The sequence below is a fragment of the Hesperophylax consimilis genome, chromosome 1 (assembly GCF_061612785.1).
Source record: "Hesperophylax consimilis isolate HC1 chromosome 1, BYU_Hcon_1.0, whole genome shotgun sequence".
NCBI classification, from domain to species: domain Eukaryota; kingdom Metazoa; phylum Arthropoda; class Insecta; order Trichoptera; family Limnephilidae; genus Hesperophylax; species Hesperophylax consimilis.
In genome coordinates this window covers 21,413,177-21,432,596 of record NC_142836.1, presented here as the reverse complement: position 1 = coordinate 21,432,596, position 19,420 = coordinate 21,413,177, and the positions used below count along the sequence as shown (strand labels likewise).

At 32.5% G+C, this 19,420-nt stretch overlaps 1 protein-coding gene across 3 annotated transcripts in view; it reads right to left on the bottom strand.

Moving 5' to 3' along the window:
* Positions 1–19,420, bottom strand: part of Ctns (lysosomal cystine transporter cystinosin) — a 44,058-nt gene that overhangs the window by 12,380 nt on the left and 12,258 nt on the right. For all 3 annotated transcript variants that reach the window (XM_089651506.1, XM_089651498.1, XM_089651514.1), the window contains exons 2-8: positions 14,061–14,171; positions 12,779–12,872; positions 10,033–10,230; positions 7,867–8,107; positions 7,333–7,452; positions 3,959–4,129; positions 1,659–1,879 (exon numbers count right to left, since the gene is read on the bottom strand). In XM_089651506.1, the coding sequence (XP_089507632.1) occupies positions 1,659–1,879; positions 3,959–4,129; positions 7,333–7,452; positions 7,867–8,107; positions 10,033–10,230; positions 12,779–12,872; positions 14,061–14,136 (1,121 nt within the window). In that variant the 5' untranslated portion in view covers positions 14,137–14,171. The remainder of the gene's footprint in view (positions 1–1,658; positions 1,880–3,958; positions 4,130–7,332; positions 7,453–7,866; positions 8,108–10,032; positions 10,231–12,778; positions 12,873–14,060; positions 14,172–19,420) is intronic.

Below are 19,420 nucleotides of genomic sequence, written 5' to 3'. Positions count from 1 at the left end.
CAAGTGATGGCCATAATCAAAAAATCCATTTAAAATATCAACTATTCAATAATCGAAATAATAAGGCAGGCCACACACAAAAGACTTTAGTTGCGGCAACAGTTGTAATAACAGTTGCGTGCATCAAAATCCATTACGGTAAACGGAGATGCGCACACAAGTGATGAGACAATAGGGAGACTATTTTTTGATTTCTATGGATTTTTTAATAGTTTCCAAGTGTTACTGGAACTAAAGCATTTTTTGTGCTGGCTGCCTGAAATTCAGTAGAAGCATTTAGATTATTAAAATAATCAATTAAAATGAAATGAAAACATTTAGAATTATTATGAAATTAATGTGAATAATATCTCACGGAGACAGACAGAAATGAATTTGAATAATAACTCACAGAGACAGACAGAAATGAATGTGAATAATAACTCACGGAGACAGACAGAAATGAATGTAAATAAATAACTCACGGAGACAAACAGAATAAATAAGAATAAAATCTCAAATAAATAAAATACAAATCAACAATATTTAAGAAATATTTGGATTTTTTTTTTTCAGGAATAAAATTTAATATATTTAAAAAAAAAAATTTACTGGGGTGTCGTATTTCATACAAACAAAATGTTTGTGTTTTTTAGTAAAATAAAAAATCATGTCTTGAGTTCGAAGAATTATATATTTCTAAATTGTTTTTTGTTCTCAATATTTTTTAATAGAATTTTTCAATTCTGGCCAACACTATCCACTTCCACTAATCCCACCCAAATCTAAACTCGCCCAAATATTAAACATATTTCAGACAGCAAAAAAGATTGAACAGTTGCAGAAAACACCTGTTTTGACACCAAGGAAATGTAAATTAATTTGTGGCAAATCATGGTAGTTAAATTTACATTACTGTCTGCAATATTTTGTTCAGCTGTATTAAAAATGTTTACATTTACACTGTAGCGTTTACACTGTGGTGTATACATAAAAAGTACCTAAACATCCATCAACAGTGGATATAATAAATTAAAAAGTGAATTTTGAAACAATTGAAGATATGAGTAGATTAAGTTATAAGAAAATTGAAATGTTTATAATTTTTTTATAAATTAGGGATATCAAAACAACAATAGGTACGTCAAAGATTTCAAAGTTTAAATGGCGTTAGGTGAAAGTTGAAATACAATTTTTTTTTAAATTTAATTTATATACTGCACAACAGCCCCAACTGCTCCCAACTGTCTGAAGCCAATAGAACTTTGGCAACCCCAATTGGGGTGTGTTGTAGGGCTAAAGGGAGTGGGTAAGAAAAGACTATTCCGATTTGGTCAACAAACATGGATAAAGCCATTTCAAGCAATGTTTCGATGTTGAATAGTGGTCTTTCACTAGGGCAATTCACAGAGTATCTATAACTCTTCTTTGATTTTGTTTTTGCATTCATCCACGCAAGAACAATAGTTTTTGAAAAATGGTAAAATAACATTTTAATCCACTCGCTTCTTCAATTGAATATCACAGTTTTAATATCAGACTGATTTATTAAGATGGTTGTTTAATATGTACAATGTAAATATAAACTGTTTGGAAATTGCTAAAAAAAATACTTTATTTTATTAAAGCTCACTCCAAAACTGATACTTAGATAAAACTTATTAAAAAACATGACATACCTGTAGAGGACGTAGTGCTGAATGATGAAGAATATATCGAAAATGACCGAGAACAATCCCAAGCCAAACTTGGTCGGGTCTCCGAAAATGGAAATCCAATCATTATAGTTATAGGCATTCAATATCATCTGCAACATGCTCAAGATTCCGCCTGTAAAGTCCAAGAATATGTTGCCAATACTCCAGCCGACTGTGGACTTTCTTTTGTAATTCATGTAACCCTGGAAATATGTCACTTTTATGAATATAACAATTGCTTTTATTTTTACATTAGGTTCACCACAGGAGGCCCTGAGAAAAATAATTCCCTTCAGATCATCTTTGGGGAAGCAGGATCTTTTCAGGAAACCAAGGGGAGGAAGTTCTGGGAATGAAAAAGGTATGAGTGTTGGTAGGAATCTAGGGGTCAGTGTATCCAGGAGTGACGGTTTTACGAAACCATCCCTCCCACTGAGGTGCAAAGTGAGGTTCTGAGACAGTTCTGCTGGAGAGGTCAAAAGGTCTCCCTCAACCAGGCTCTCCCTATCCGGCCTGCCACGCAGTTGGCGGGCTGACGCATCTGTCGCCAAGAACCGAACAAACCTCACCCCGTGATCCCGGGCACCCCTGTTAAGTCACCAAACGTAGCGAACCACTTGGGGTTTACTATAGCAGAGGCGTTGGTTATCCAATAAATGGTTCCCGGGGCGGCGGTACCCATACCCTCCTCCTAAATAGCTGAAACTAATTATCGATTTACATAAATATTTACCTTTTCATTATGTTCCTGATATTTAAAGGTTAACAGTTGTACGCTGCACTTTTTAAGACATCCATTTTCTAAGAAAATGTACGCACACATATAGATGTGTGTAGCATTGAGGGCATGGTACATTCACGACATATATGGTCCCGTAGCAGTGAGGAGGTTAAACTATATAATTTACTTGCGTGTCTGTGCCATTTTCAAAATTGGAACTAATTTATGTGTGAAGAAAGTTATATATAAAGAATCTTTTCAAATTCTGAAAAGCGATAAAGCACCTATCTATTTTAAAAGAGACGTATATTTATTCTTTATTTGAAATGTGCTTATTATACAAAATTTCACACATTTATCTTGACAAGTCAAGTCACATACCAAGAATTTTAACAGGTGTATTTATTAAATAAATAGAAAGCACAGTGTCAATCAAAACATCACTCAATTTTACGATTAACTATTACTACTCTTACGCAAGTCAATTATTAGATTTGTGAACAGTTGAAAAATGTAGAACATACAATAGAACATTGACATGGACATTTAAAATCTCCATAGCTTATGATGCGATATATACATATATATAGTTAGGTTGACCAAATGCAAATTTAAGATGCCAGAGGTCACAGTTTCAGAGTTTTGCTCGCTCAGACACAGACGGCCAGTATTTCCGCTCTATTTCTTTTGTCAGACAAAATATGTAAAAAAAAAATCTGCAAAATATATACATATAACGTACTATAAAAAAACTATAATAAATTGCAAGTCTGACTTGTAATAATGACACAATAGGAATTATACAATAATCTTTCAAAATAATCGAGGTTTGTTCAACAAAAAACACAACAAATTTAAGATATTGTACAACAGGATATATTGTAATACGATTGTATTGAACATGCAAATTCAGAATGGGACTTTAGTTATAAAACAATGCTTTTGAGAATACCACAAAAATGTGTAATTCCGTGCTGAAATATTGTAACTTTTAAATCTTTATTAGATTTCTAGCAACAGCAACAAGAACAAAAAAAAAAACAATGTAAATATGTATGCAGGTATTAACTTCTTTAGAGTCGAGAGAAAAAGTATATATTTTTCCCTGATATGGTTTTCCTCATGGGGTTCCCGAGTGCTAAACTTGATTGAGCATGTGTAGAGAACAGTGTGCATAATCAGTTTTTAAACTCTAAATGGTGCATTATACATACTTTTCAAATAAATCATAAGTGTCACTAAGATAAGAATCTTACACAAGCCTTTACAAGTAATAATGTGCTATTATTATTAGGTACTGTCAAGTGTTTCAGTAATATAGTCAACCATCTAATATTTTGCATATTTTGTAAAATATTATGACTAGTTCCACTGTCGTTATAAATTGATTTGTACAACATACTTCATTAATATTGTGTGATTCACATTGTTCGTTGGATGGTAGATGTATAAACAAATTGAAAAGAAAAAAAACAATTTCCTGTTCTATTACAATGATATACATAATGATGAATAACGCATAATCAATGTGATTTTAAGAGTAAATAATTTTTATTTGTACCTGTGGAACATATTTAATGAGAGTAATAGTCAGCTTAACGTAGCTGCAGATGTATAGGAAGTCCAACCAATGAAGGACGTCTGTGCCTGCCAAAATAGCAGATACCACTATCACAACAGTAAATATACCCAGGATCACTCTGGCCACATTGGACATTCTTTGATTATCGCTCTGAAAACAATACAAACAAAATAGTTAGAATCATTGACATCTAAATTGATAGACTTGTTCTAACTTGTTAAAATCTGATTTGAAATTTTGAAATCATTTCGATGAGCTGGAGGCAAACTACATGACCATATTTTTAGCACCAGGAGGGTTCGAGATTGCTTTGAATAAACTATGACATCAGTCGTACATTGACCGCCGAAGAACGCACATTGAAATAACCAGACACTGCGCAGAAAAGTGAAGTTCGCTAAAGTAAGGCAAAGGTATATAGCGCAAAACATTACGGGACGTTTCGACGCATGATCTGAATGTTCATTTTTAAACTAACAGCCTGGCGTAGCGAGGCTAAAAATGAGTGAGGTGGAAAAATTACAACACATTTAAACAATTTAATTACAACTTTTTTTAAATTTTTTTTTTTTTATAGTGAATACCTCACAAGAGTCCCAACTGCTCCCGTCTGGAGCCAGTGAGACTATGGCATCCCCAATTGGGGGATGTTGTGAGGCTGAAGGTAAGTGGGGAAGAGAAAGAGGAAGGTGGGGAAGTACCTGGCTATTCAGATCTAGTCACTAAACACGGCTAAAGCCATTTGGAGCAACGTTTCAATTCTGAATGGTGGTCTTACACCAGGGCGATACTGGTAGTATCTTCCACTCTGGAACGTGCCGCAAATATACTATATATTATTTTAATTAATTAATTGTGAAATAACACAAATTAATCAAATAAAATTTATTTGCGCACGCCGGGTTCGAGCCCGCGACCTTCGGAATGGCAGTCCAATGCGTTACCACTGGACTATGCCGGCCGTCAAAATATAAACAACGTCTAAATATTGAAACAAAACATTCAATTTTGGAAACAAGCCCGAAATTTTGTTTACCCGATTTGGAATTTGTAGTTAAGTATTTAACGCAGCGAGCAACTTGCGCGCCATTGTAAAAAGGACTGGTAATTCGAAGGGCAAAATTTTATTTTCTAGGACTGAATAGTGATATTACAATGCGAATTTCCTGTATACTGTCAGATTCATTTATTGACAAATCACAGAAAGAGAGGCAGCCACGCCGCCTCTGGCGCTCCGTGCAAATGGGTTTGTTCCCCTTTCCCTGACTGGCTGGTCTATCAATTTGAATGTATATGGTTAGAATACTTTCAGCAAATAAAAATAAATAAATACAGGACAGTGATATTCACTCCAAATCCATCACCATCTAAGTCAACAGCCCTGTCCTGACAACGCTACGCTTGTGACGCATGATCTAGATCAGGGTTCGGAAGGCCGCAAGCCACTTTTCTTAGGCATTTGCGGCTCTTCAACTTCAGCTTCACCTCCACTCCGCAGCCTCATTAGAAAAGCACTATACATGGCTGCAAAAAGAATTCTAACGGCACAATTGCAATGCATATTCTCTATTTGTGTGCTCGCAAATGTACTGTACCAAAATAAAACTAGCCATTGGAAATAATGGCTAGATGCCGTCAACGAGTAAAGCTACTCATGAAAATGTTTGTTAACAGTGTTGGATTTATTCAATCATATCAGTATGAATATTATAGCATTTTACGTATTGCTTTAGCAGTCTTGGCGCTTTGTTTCAGCTGTACGAAAATGTTGGATTTTGTTTACTTAATATTTGACACTTCTCACTAGAAAGTCTGCTGACCCCTAACCTAGACGAATGCAAGCAAGTATCAAGCAATAGCTGAACAGTAAAGCAAAGGCTTAACATATTATGTTGGTGGACGTCACGAGATAAAATAAAATTGTAGAGGGAAAGAAAACGGAGAAAAAGAAAAGTAACTGCAGATCTATTTAATAAATAAAGGTTTAGCCATTTATACAACATTTTGATTCTGAATGGTGGGGAAATACTACATACCTACACAATTATTGATCTTTTTTCCCACTTTTTTCAACAACTTCTTGAGACCAAATTGGTTTTATAAAAAACTAATAAAATGAATGCTTTTATATTTGCACCATGCTAGGTTTCAAACCCGTAATGTTACCGCTTTGCCACGAAGGTCGGTATTAGTCATACAATGCCAAATAAAATACAAATAACCTAAAATATTATCCTAAGCCCTTTAAATTAATACAATCATCTTTATATCTCAGATAGGCTCAGTTCTCAACTGTAATAGCAGTAAATTAGCCTATCTCTGCAGAAGCCTTTTATTACTTAATGATACACTATTAAAAACATGGTTTTGCTGCATGTACACAACTGACAAGTTAATGTAAAAATAAAAGAATTGCATGATAAATTGTTTGCCGAAAGACATAAAACAATTTTTCATCAAAGAAAAGCGGATTGCATTATAATAGGATTGAGTAGGTACTTGTTTACGTTCCTCACAGCTGTGCATACATTTTTCAAGGTACAAAGAAATTATCAACTTATAAAATAATCCACCGAGACCAACAATACTTTTATATTACTTACAATATAGGGTGTCGCACTGTAAAGTGCAGTAAGTTCGGGTGATTCTACATAATAGCAAGCACAAGTAAAAAAGATAAATAGCTTTTTATTTAAATTCCAATGTTTAACTTCTGGATTGCCGGCGTTAAATATTCACCGCGTGCCAGCTGATTTTATTTTCGTAATAAGTTCCTCGTTTTTATCAAAATTACATTTTTGTAAATTGTGTCATCTTACTAGATGGTGATATGTATAAATATATTTATAAAAATAGTATTAAATCTACCATAAATAGTTTCCCCAGAATAGCTAGTTATATTCAGAGAATTCATTTTTTAGTAGTACCCTTAAGTATACGCTGGCGAACAAAAGTTTAATAATTGTTTTTATGTCAAAATATCTATGGAAAAATATTATTGGATGGGAAATACATTGGAATTTCGAAAAAAGTTATCCATCTTTTTCACTTGTAAATATATCATGTAGAATTACCCCCGGAAGTTACTGCACTTTACCCCCCGGACACCTTGTCACGGCGGTCGAAAGCCCAGCAGGTTAAATATATTTAACATACTGGATTAAAGAAATAAATATTATTGAGTGTTTATATTTTATGGAATGTGTGGGATTGCACTAACTTCTCCACATTCCGAAAAAAAAATTACATTAAAATATTTGGCTTTAAATTATTATTATTAAATAATGACTCATCTTCAAACTGAAACCAATTGTATATCACTTTTTGGAATATTGTTAAATATTTATATTTACCTCATAATATCTGCACTGTATTATAACAACAAGGGTGGCAAAAACGGCGTGCAGGGCAAAGAAGATGTCATTCACTTGCACGGGATTTAACCCACGAGGATATCTGTTGAAGTACTCATCCTAAAACAAACAAGACAAATTCTATCTATAAAATAACTTTAATGCACAATATTAATACTGTTTTATTAGCTTAAGAATTGGATATTTAATGAAAGATGAGAAGAAAAAAAAATAATGCGTGCCTTATTTATTTTGTTCAAATGTTGATTCTAAAATCTATATAATAGATTTGTGTTGGTAATGCATTCATACGGCAATATTATGTATGAATACTCTGCATAAAACCTGTGACAGACCACGCTATATTTTCTTGGCTTGGTCTATTTCAGCGTATCGCTCGCCATGCATTCGCAGTGGTAGTGTATGGCGGGCGATATGCTGAAATATACTAAGCCATGATGCGTAAGCGCAATATGTTGCCGACCTAAAGGAAAGTTCAATGAGACATTTTATAAATAGACAAAAGTTACTCACCTGTATTTCTGGAATGTAAAAGAGACCCAAGTTGAAGATGGAATATAACATGAAACCCACAATGTTCAATCCGATAAAGTCAAAGTTCAATCCAACTACACTTTTTCTTTTATAGTTCACCCAAATCTGTGGGTAGAAGGAAATAGACCAAGCAAGGAAGTACACCCAACCCATAACATAGGAAATGTGGTAGATGGCATTTGAATGCAATACGGTCACTTTAATGTACAGGTTATCCACCCTAAAAAAAGAAACATTGTATTCAGTAAATCGTACTAAAACTTAAGTATAATAAATAATACATTTTAAGATTAATTTTCACCTTTTGAATAAATTTTTTGACTGAGTGTGAATTTGTAGTAAGTGTAAATAATAACATTTTCTGATGTCGATGTAACAAAACTGTATTTGACTTGTTTTAGATGGTATATAAAAATTACATTGAATTTTAACATCTTTAATTAATAAAGATAACAAAAATCTAAATGTGTTTTTATAAACCCTCAAGCCCATTCCAAATACACACAGTTGTTTAACATTAAAATAAAATAAATTTTTGTACTTGTAACAGTTTTACACCTTGCATGCAATTATATTGTACCAAACTCAAGATTAGTCGCGTATCTAACAGTGTTACCTGTAATCTTAGTGAAAAATGCTTTTCACACTTGATAATAACTCAACAATAAATCAGACATCACAGAAAATGTAATGGAACATTCTCCGGAAAAAAATTCCCAATACTTATCCAAAAGACTGGTAGATAATATATTGCAATATTAATTGAAGACAAAACAGAACAAAGTAATTGTAAAATTTATAATAAACTGGGCCAGTAGAGTAGCATGGGATTATCTTATTATTAATTCATATATACTCAAAGAATATGGTAATTTGACTTCTTTACAATTTAATTAGAATCAATTACTTAAATCTATAAGCCACGCTAGCGCACATGCCAATACATGCCCTTATGCTCTCAATTTTAAATTACTTTAATCACATACAATGGATTCTGATTATCTAACAAGCCATCGTTCTAAATAGAGATAATATATCATGCAGATATTTTAGTAGGTTACAATGTAGTGCAAACGGGAGACCGTTACAAAGAACCAATAAACAAAAGTAAAAGTTCAGTGTATTGACCCGTTCTATTGAAGGCAATAAACTGCCACCGAACTAATCAAAGCTAAAGAGATCAATTGCTCTGAAACGAATTATCGTAAATTGTAACGACTCAACAAATAATGACAAGCATTATTAGGAGTAAGGTACATGCAGTTTACTCTACGTAAATGCCGATCTTAATTGGAATGTATTTATGCACTTTGAAATCATTCTTATTCATAAGTTAAGAAAAAACAGGTATTTTAAGAGTAGCATAGTAATTGGAAGCAGATTATCATATAAAAGTTTAGCTTTGCTCAGTTTCGCCCTGGAGTTAATTTCAATTAAATTTCGTAAGTAGATTTCAACACTCTTTCGGACGACAATTGAAAAATGTGGAATAAACAGTAATTTCGATAAAGAACATTTCACAGCTCCATACTTTTAGAGGGAAATAAATGCTTAATAAGCTGAAAATATTCCATTGTTCTCAAAAATCAAGTCAGAAAAAGCTTTGCAAATTTCATAATGCCAGAACTCAGAATGGAGTTTCAGTGGGGACATATAAACAGATTTTCTAATATATAGTAGTACTGATCATTATTTAGTTTATTTCGACTATAAAAATTTATGATAAATTTTTTAAAAGATTTTTATGCACTACATGACTTTATGAAATACGTAAACCAATCTGGCTAGAAATCAATTACATGCGAGATTAATTATTACCTCAAGGTTTAACAGAATGAGACAAGGCTGCAGCCGATACCTCTACAGAAATTATTTTGCCCAATTTATATGCTTGCTTATTCAACCTCAAGAAAATGTTGATCACTCAAATCGTTAAAAAATATGGATATACAGTGAAACTCTCCTATAAGGTTTGTCAAATGTTTTAATTTACTAAGAGTCAAACTTTATATGTGGGTTTGACTGTACATCGAACACTTTTTGCTGCTACAAGTATTAATATATTTGTTAATCGTGCCACTCTCCATTCAATGTAGCGAATCGTGTTGTAAGTTGCATCATAAAGAAATAAATAAATACACTAACGGTATAACGCCATACGGTGTCACGTTGGCAATGATGTCCAAGTGACCCGGGTTAACACCCAAAATACACACTTGGTGTGCCCGTGACTCATTTGTCGGTGTGATGGCCGAGTCAGATAGATTGAGGAAGGGAGGAAACAGTTGGACCATTTCATCATGCTGCTCATAGAACTTCAAAATGTACCCATTCAAATCGCCGCTGGAAATTCAAATTGATGTTATTAATACACGATTATGACAATGTGGAAATAGTTGTGTAATAGTAGTGTGGTAATTTTGTCAGTCGTGATACCGATGTCATTCAAAATAATATGTAAAAATGTCATCATTTTGCTACAATCATAAGATCCTATGAGATTAAAAATAAATAAAATAATATTTAGGTATTTCCTAATTTTAGTCATTATCACAAGCTTGTGATTCAAAATAATATGTCAAAATTTTAAAGTGATTGATTTTGGGGTATTATGCCATGTTGCACCTTTTCCCCCTTTAGCCAAGGCTGTCTGAAACGTTGGCTAAAGAAGGAGGAAGTGAAACATGGCATAATAACCCAAATATCAAAGACTATAATACTTTTGGCCGAGATATTCTCTAATAATATCTGGTTTTCCGCCTTCGCATAATAATCTGGACCTCTTCAAGACCCGCATTAATAAATCCCTTCTTACAGCTCCCACCTTAACCTACCTCAAAACGCTGCCCAGCCGGGTGGTGACATAGTTCCCCTATCTTTACACTTTACAGACAGGGGTGCTCTTGTGAAGTGTCACATTAAAAAAAAAATTATAATTTGGCCACAGTATTTTCACAAGATCCAAAGTGATTTAAATAATGTTACATAAATATGTATATCCAAAAATTGCAAAGGGCAAGCACACATACCTATTATTATATGGTACATATACATAAAAGTTTTCGGAATAATAAAGCCACTATTTTGCTAAAATCACAAGATGCGATGTGAAATTTGCAAAGGGCAAGCAGATACACACCTACTATTATATTGTAGTATGTAAAAATGTTTGCGGAATGATTTAAAGCCACTAATTTTGTTACAATCACAATATCCAATGTGAAATCTGCAAAGGGCAAGTATATAAATACTTTTACAGAAAAATTAAATATGTAGATATTTTCAGAATGATTTTTAACTAAATAATGAACAAGCGTATTAGGTGTTTTATTAATAGGAGTTTAATCTCCCAGCTAAAAGAATATATAGATATGTCATAAACTAGTAGGTATTCATATATATTCTAAGCAGTGGCATGCATATTTTTCTGATATATATAGTCCCGATATTTTTCAGAACAAAAAAATTGGAAAAAAAAAAAAGGCTTGTGTAGGTAAATCATTTATACAAGAAATTACCATCTTGTATGAAAATAACTATCTGGAAACACAATTTAATATCTCAATGTGAAAAAATCAACTATAATAAGTACTTTTTTAAAATTTGTTTTTGGGGTGTTATGCCGTATTGCGCTAACTCCTTCTTTAGCCAACGTTTCACATCTGCCCTGATGATGGACACTGTAACGTTGTCCGAAACGTTGGCTAAAGAAGGAGTTAGCGCAAAACGGCATAACACCCCAAAAACAAATGACAAAAATACTTTTGGCTGTGAAAATCGTAAATCATATTACATAATAAATACATTATTTTAAAATGTCTTCCAAAACTTAAAATTAGTTTTTTTTTGGTTTGATTGAGGATTGTACCTTTCTTCGCAAGGACTGGAGTCAACCGCACTATCAACCTTGCCAAATGCCGATCGGGTAGAACCGAAATTTATTTAGTATATTAAATGCAGTAATCTCATCTGATTTCAGAGAAATGTGTATATGTCAGCATGTATGTACGTGACTGAGACATTGATAGAATACATTGTCTTCGACAACAAGTCAATTTGCCGAGTTTCAGATCAATCGGGAAGTGGGTTAATTTCCACTTCCAATATTTGCATTTATTTCATTCATTTGCTGACAAACTACATAAGTAGTTTAGCGGGTTTAAATGTGAATAAATAAAATAATAATCAAAAAAAAAAAAAAAAAAAAAAAATTCATTCCCAAAAACAAAAGTGAATTTCAAAAAGATGTATTTATAAAGTAAAGCCATTTCAAGCAAAGTTTCGCTCTGAATGGTGGTCTTTTATCAGGGCGATACTGAAAGTATCTACTACTCTTGGAAACTGCTGTATATATTGATTTAAATTTATTCAAACGGTATTACGATATTCAATAGGTTGTGACATGTTTGTATATAAATTAGGATCAAGTATCTATGCTAATGAGAAGTGAAGAAATGCAATGGAACAAAATTATAATTATAAATAGATGAAAAATACTAATTAAACAGCCTTTCCTGCAAAGGTGTTAGAAAAAAAAATTAATGCTAAATTGCTATTTATTAATTATCAATTTAAAAAAAAAATGTTATACCTTACAAGAAAATGTCTATACAGTGTAAAGACAGAGGAACTATTTCGTCACCCAGTTGGGCAACGTCGTGGGGTGGGTTAAGGTAGGGGCTATATGAAGGGATAAAGCAATTGAAGAAAAAAATCATAAATTATGTGACTTATGTCAAAATGGGTGGAATATTGCTAAAAAAAAAACTTTATAAGATTAATTTTAAAATAAAGATGTTCAGGAGACTTATAAGCAGTTAAAAATTATAATAAATAAATATTATTTGTTCTACACATATTATAAATTAATAATGAACAGAATAAAACTTACTTTGTTACAACATCAAAAAATTCAGTTCCATCTACCAAAATTTTGAGTTCTTTAGATGAAAATTCGATTGTCTTAGTTTGGTCTGCTTGTAAAGCTGAAAAGTGAAAAAAGCAAATTGAATATTAAAAAGATACCAAAATAAATCTAATATCCCAATTAAATTGTTAAAAGATTTTCATAAAATAATTGAATTCCCAAATATAATTTAATTTAAGCTCTCCGTGAGTATGGCCCAAACGGTGCGGCCGTGGCTAAAATTCCCAAATACAATAAATAAAATTTAATATTGACCTCTCTGTGAGTATGGACGAAATGGTGCTGCCGTGGCTAAAATTCCCAAATACAATTTAATATTAACCCTCCGTGGGTACGGCCCAAACGGTGCGGCCGTGGCTAAAATTCCCAAATACAATTTAATATTAACCCTCCGTGGGTACGGCCCAAACGGTGCGGCCGTGGCTAAAATTCCCAAATACAATTTAATATTAACCCTCCGTGGGTACGGCCCAAACGGTGCGGCCGTGGCTAAAATTCCCAAATACAATTTAATATTAACCCTCCGTGGGTACGGCCCAAACGGTGCGGCCGTGGCTAAAATTCCCAAATACAATTTAATATTAACCCTCCGTGGGTACGGCCCAAACGGTGCGGCCGTGGCTAAAATTCCCAAATACAATTTAATATTAACCCTCCGTGGGTACGGCCCAAACGGTGCGGCCGTGGCTAAAATTCCCAAATACAATTTAATATTAACCCTCCGTGGGTACGGCCCAAACGGTGCGGCCGTGGCTAAAATTCCCAAATACAATTTAATATTAACCCTCCGTGGGTACGGCCCAAACGGTGCGGCCGTGGCTAAAATTCCCAAACACAATAAATAAAATTTTATATTGATCTCTCCGTGAGTACGACCGAAACGGTGCGGAAGTGGCTAAAATTCAAAAGCTGTTATATTTAGTGACAATATTTGTCAGTTCATTTCTCATTATCAGTTTTTTTTGTTTATTTGCGTGGATTAATGGCGATGACGTTTTTATGCAAAATATAAGATTATTATTAGTTAATCTGTGATGATATATTAAAAAAATTAATGACAGCAAAAAAAACTTACAGTTACGTTCGTCAAAACTCATTAACCAAAAGGTTAACAAAAGCAATAATAATTTCTTACAAATTTAAGATTTATAGCAAGACATAAATTGAACATGTGTTAATTATGCTTTTTTCAGACATAAAAAACTAGAACCACATACAAACGTTTAAAAGTATAAAGAATAATTACCAGATTGAATAAAAAATAAAAGTAATAACACAGATGAGTATTTTAAATGTTTATACATTCTCGGTAATGAAGCCATTGTACAGGTCTTTTAGATTTATATTCTGTTATCACCTGGAACAAAAATACAATCGTTAATAACAAGTAGAATAGTATAATAGGTAATAAAAGAACAATATTTTGTAAATTGGTAAACATATAAATTCTAGGAAAAATCTAATGATGTTTATGCCATTTTCACACTGTTTCGCAATCTTAAAAATGTCTCATTTCTTTTCAAATGAGATATTAGTCAAAATTCAACGACAGACAGAACAGCGACCTTGAGGTGATTTTGCACAAAAACGGCGCTATACAAATCATCCAAATATTATTATTATTATAATATAAGTATGTTAATAATTTAACAAGGAGGAAGGGTTGTTTCACAGAATTTGAACATTTCATCAAATTTCACAGTTAAAATTCAAGTTCTGTGATAGTTCTTTTCAAGCTCTATTATTATTCACCACGGGCCGGTTGTTTCAGAGTATTTGAACATTTCATCAAATTTCACAGTTAAAATTCAAGTTCTGTGATAGTTCTTTTCAAGCTTTATTATTATTTCACCACGGGCTGGTTGTTTCACAGTATTTGAACATTTCATCAAATTTCACAGTTAAAATTCAAGTTCTGTGATAGTTCTTTTCAAGCTTTATTATTATTTCACCACGGGCTGGTTGTTTCACAGTATTTGAATAGTAACAGAACTTGAATAGGATTTTCACAGAATTTGAATATTAAATTTGATATTTGACGAATTATTCAAATTCTGTGAAACAACCCGTCCTAAGAGTTAGTCAACCGCAGCGAGGTGCTATTTTTGTAACACTTAACATACAGAATAGGACAACTGTTTAAAAAATGCATGATATTCATGTTAATATTCATCTGGTACAAAGAAACATGACAGACAATATATTTGTTCAAATATATTAAAAGCGGACAATGGGAATGTCTACAAAAGGAGAAAATTATAAAAATACAAACGCAGTTTTTACGGAAGTGGAAAATTATAATGTCATAATGATATTATGTAATTTATTTCACTGCCTACATAGATTCTATCATTTTGTGTCAGCAGTAACGATTAGATTTAATGAACATAAAAATATGTAACAAAATATAAATCAGTTGCACTCAATTCACAGCCATTCTTTCTATGTTCTATATTCCGATAAATACTTTTTGGAGTTCAGGAGTCAAATATGAGACCACTAGCTAAGAGTCAAAGCTGAGTAAGTATTATAATGTATTGATGAAATCGAGATCGTGAGAAAGTGGCCTACATAATTACTAGAATCAATGATATTATATTACCCGTGGTGGCCGTGGTATTGTTAGCAAAGATATTAAATTAACAAAACTATATCATATTGACTTTATAACTATCTTTGAATGTGATAATATTTACCACCCTGCAATTTGAATTTAAGCCAATAACTGGTTTCACAAAGTATTTATGGTAAGTTGGATTTGAATATCACATGAAAGGAAGGCTGTAGGTTAAGGACAACTTGTCAAAACTACCTTTGGGCAACCTTGGCATTGAAATAATGTGAGGATATAACATATAACAAATAACAAAATCACTGAAACACATTTTCCAATACCATAATATTAAAATGTTGTATTTTTTGTATCTAATTGCATATATGTACATATTTATGATATCGCATTCATATCGTCCTGTTCTGGCGTTAAGTTTTACAGCTTGACACACTTCACTTTGCGGCCAAAGGAGGAAGAATGGAGGAACTAACAAACAAACAAACTTTTTTTTAGAATCATAGATTTTGTATTATCAAAATCTACACTAGCAATGCCACCAATAGCAACTGTAACTTTTTAGTACCTAGTTAATACCTTTGAGATAATTTCTTTCATATTTAAATGTGTTCTATTTTTAAAGAGTCAAAGATAAAAATAAAATAACACCTTTTGTCAGGAGAATAAATAATTCAAAGCATTGAAGTTCAACATGGCATGATTTGTATCTCGTGTTCTGAATTCATGACTCAAAACCAAGTTAGTTAAAATTTATATTTCAAGCGGAACATTAGCAGAACCAAGCAGAACCTATGGATTGGGTATTCCTGATTGGAAAAAAATAGTAGGTTCAACAGGTATTTGAGATTAGTTGGTATGTAAGATAAAAGAGATAAATAAAATGTGGAGAAACTATAGATATCAAAAGAACTGCGTACTGTAAACATGCAACAATATTATGTTTATAAGTTATCAACTGAGTAATAATCCTTTGCATATTATAGGAAAAAACAACAGATAAAAATGTTATTACGATTAAGAATATTTTTTAGAGTAAAACGAAAAAAATTAATAAAAAAGTATGTACCCTAGATAAGATAAGAATAATAAATAGTTTAATCTATGATCCATTGTGGAATTTATGGTAGTTCAGTGTCATCAACCATCACCTTTCCGAATAAAGGCCAGGCACTAACAACCAAGACGGCCAATCTTGTTCAACAAAAATTTTTACATGGTGGATGTTCACTTATTTTAAGTTAATTCAAACAAGATGTCTATGCATATGGCAGTACTGAAAGTGTAAAGGCATATATATATTTTTTATTAGGATGAACGAAGTATGCGTGAAGAATGAGTTAATGATGAATGTAAGTAAGTCTAAAGCAGAGGTTCCCAAACTTTTTTGTGTCGTAGACCCCTTGTCATGTTTTTCTGTTTTTGGTAGACCCCCTACTTACCTGATATTGATTTTTTGTAAATTTCTAACTGTAGTGAAGTTTATTGTTAAAAACTTAAAGTAAAAACACATGTTCAGTTTTATACATTTATTAATTGAATTTAAATTAAAACTATTATCTGTTATATAAAATAAACGTAATATAAAATAAACTAAGCAATAAGTAAATGTTTTTAGTGGGAAGGATGAACCTGATGCGTTAATAATAAATTATCAACATTTGGCGTCAATTTTGTAAGGTTTAATCTTAAGTCTCCTCGGCTAATGATGTCCAGTCTGTTTCTTTTTTTCGTTAGGAGATTGGTAACAGCGCTAAACCCCCTTTCCACTAGGTATGACGATGGAAAGGAAATTAAAAATTTCCTCGCTATATTCCATAATACGGGATAAGTAACGGGTATGTTTTTTTGTGTGTTCTATTTTTAAAGAGTCAAAGATAAAAATAAAATAACACCTTTTGTCAGGAGAATAAATAATTCAAAGCATTGAAGTTCAACATGGCATGATTTGTATCTCGTGTTCTGAATTCATGACTCAAAACCAAGTTAGTTAAAATTTATATTTCAAGCGGAACATTAGCAGAACCAAGCAGAACCTATGGATTGGGTATTCCTGATTGGAAAAAAATAGTAGGTTCAACAGGTATTTGAGATTAGTTGGTATGTAAGATAAAAGAGATAAATAAAATGTGGAGAAACTATAGATATCAAAAGAACTGCGTACTGTAAACATGCAACAATATTATGTTTATAAGTTATCAACTGAGTAATAATCCTTTGCATATTATAGGAAAAAACAACAGATAAAAATGTTATTACGATTAAGAATATTTTTTAGAGTAAAACGAAAAAAATTAATAAAAAAGTATGTACCCTAGATAAGATAAGAATAATAAATAGTTTAATCTATGATCCATTGTGGAATTTATGGTAGTTCAGTGTCATCAACCATCACCTTTCCGAATAAAGGCCAGGCACTAACAACCAAGACGGCCAATCTTGTTCAACAAAAATTCTTACATGGTGGATGTTCACTTATTTTAAGTTAATTCAAACAAGATGTCTATGCATATGGCAGTACTGAAAGTGTAAAGGCATATATATATTTTTTATTAGGATGAACGAAGTATGCGTGAAGAATGAGTTAATGATGAATGTAAGTAAGTCTAAAGCAGAGGTTCCCAAACTTTTTTGTGTCGTAGACCCCTTGTCATGTTTTTCTGTTTTTGGTAGACCCCCTACTTACCTGATATTGATTTTTTGTAAATTTCTAACTGTAGTGAAGTTTATTGTTAAAAACTTAAAGTAAAAACACATGTTCAGTTTTATACATTTATTAATTGAATTTAAATTAAAACTATTATCTGTTATATAAAATAAACGTAATATAAAATAAACTAAGCAATAAGTAAATGTTTTTAGTGGGAAGGATGAACCTGATGCGTTAATAATAAATTATCAACATTTGGCGCCAATTTTGTAAGGTTTAATCTTAAGTCTCCTCGGCTAATGATGTCCAGTCTGTTTCTTTTTTTCGTTAGGAGATTGGTAACAGCGCTAAACCCCCTTTCCACTAGGTATGACGATGGAAAGGAAATTAAAAATTTCCTCGCTATATTCCATAATACGGGATAAGTAACGGGTATGTTTTTTTGCAGCCAGAAGTGCTGATATCCGTGCTTAAACTGAACCTTAAGTTCTTCGTTTGTACTTATTTCAGTCAGTTCCTTTTGTTTTATGACATTCGTTTCTTCTATGTCACCATATGGGTTAATTATCCACGGTGGTATTACCATTGTCAAAACATCCTCAAACCTAGTTTCAAAATCTGAATATAGGGCATTTAAATGTTGAACGTAGGTTGAAACGTCGTCTTCTTGGCAGTTTGTCTGTGACAAATTGGGGAACTGGGAAAATTCGCCCCGTCCAATATTTTGCTTCATTAGTTTAACTCTGGCAAGAAACGCGGATAAGATGGACTTTGTTTTAATGAAATTTAGACTGTCGCCTTGTAACTGCAAATTAACCATACTAAATTTTGTAAACAAATCTGTTAAATAGGCGATGACTGTTTTCCACTTCATTAAATTGTCTTTTAAAATTTTATCTTTAGTATCCAGAAATTCTAAAATAGTCTCAAAAAGTGCAAAAAATCTTGTCAAACATAAGCCTTTCGACAGCCAGCGTACTTCAGTGTGAAGGAGTAATTGATGAAAGTGTTCGTCATTTTTTTCTCACAACTGCGCAAATAACCGCGTATTCAACGCGTTGCTTCGGATTCGGTTTACTGCATCAATGACTAATTGAAGAGATTCATGTAATCTAACACTCAAATTTTTAGCAACTAAATGTTGTTGATGGATGACACCAATGTATTGCTAACACCCCTGGCACATTTTGTTTTAAATAGCTTATAAATCCACGATAACGTCCAACCATGGCAGGTGCTCCATCTGTAGCTACTGACATTATATTTGATAAAGGGATTGCTTTTTCAATGAAGTAATCCTTCAAACATGAAATATTGATTCACCTTTAGTGTCGGTTAAGTGTAAGTAAATAGGTACTATCAGTGTATGTTGAGATCCACTATCGTG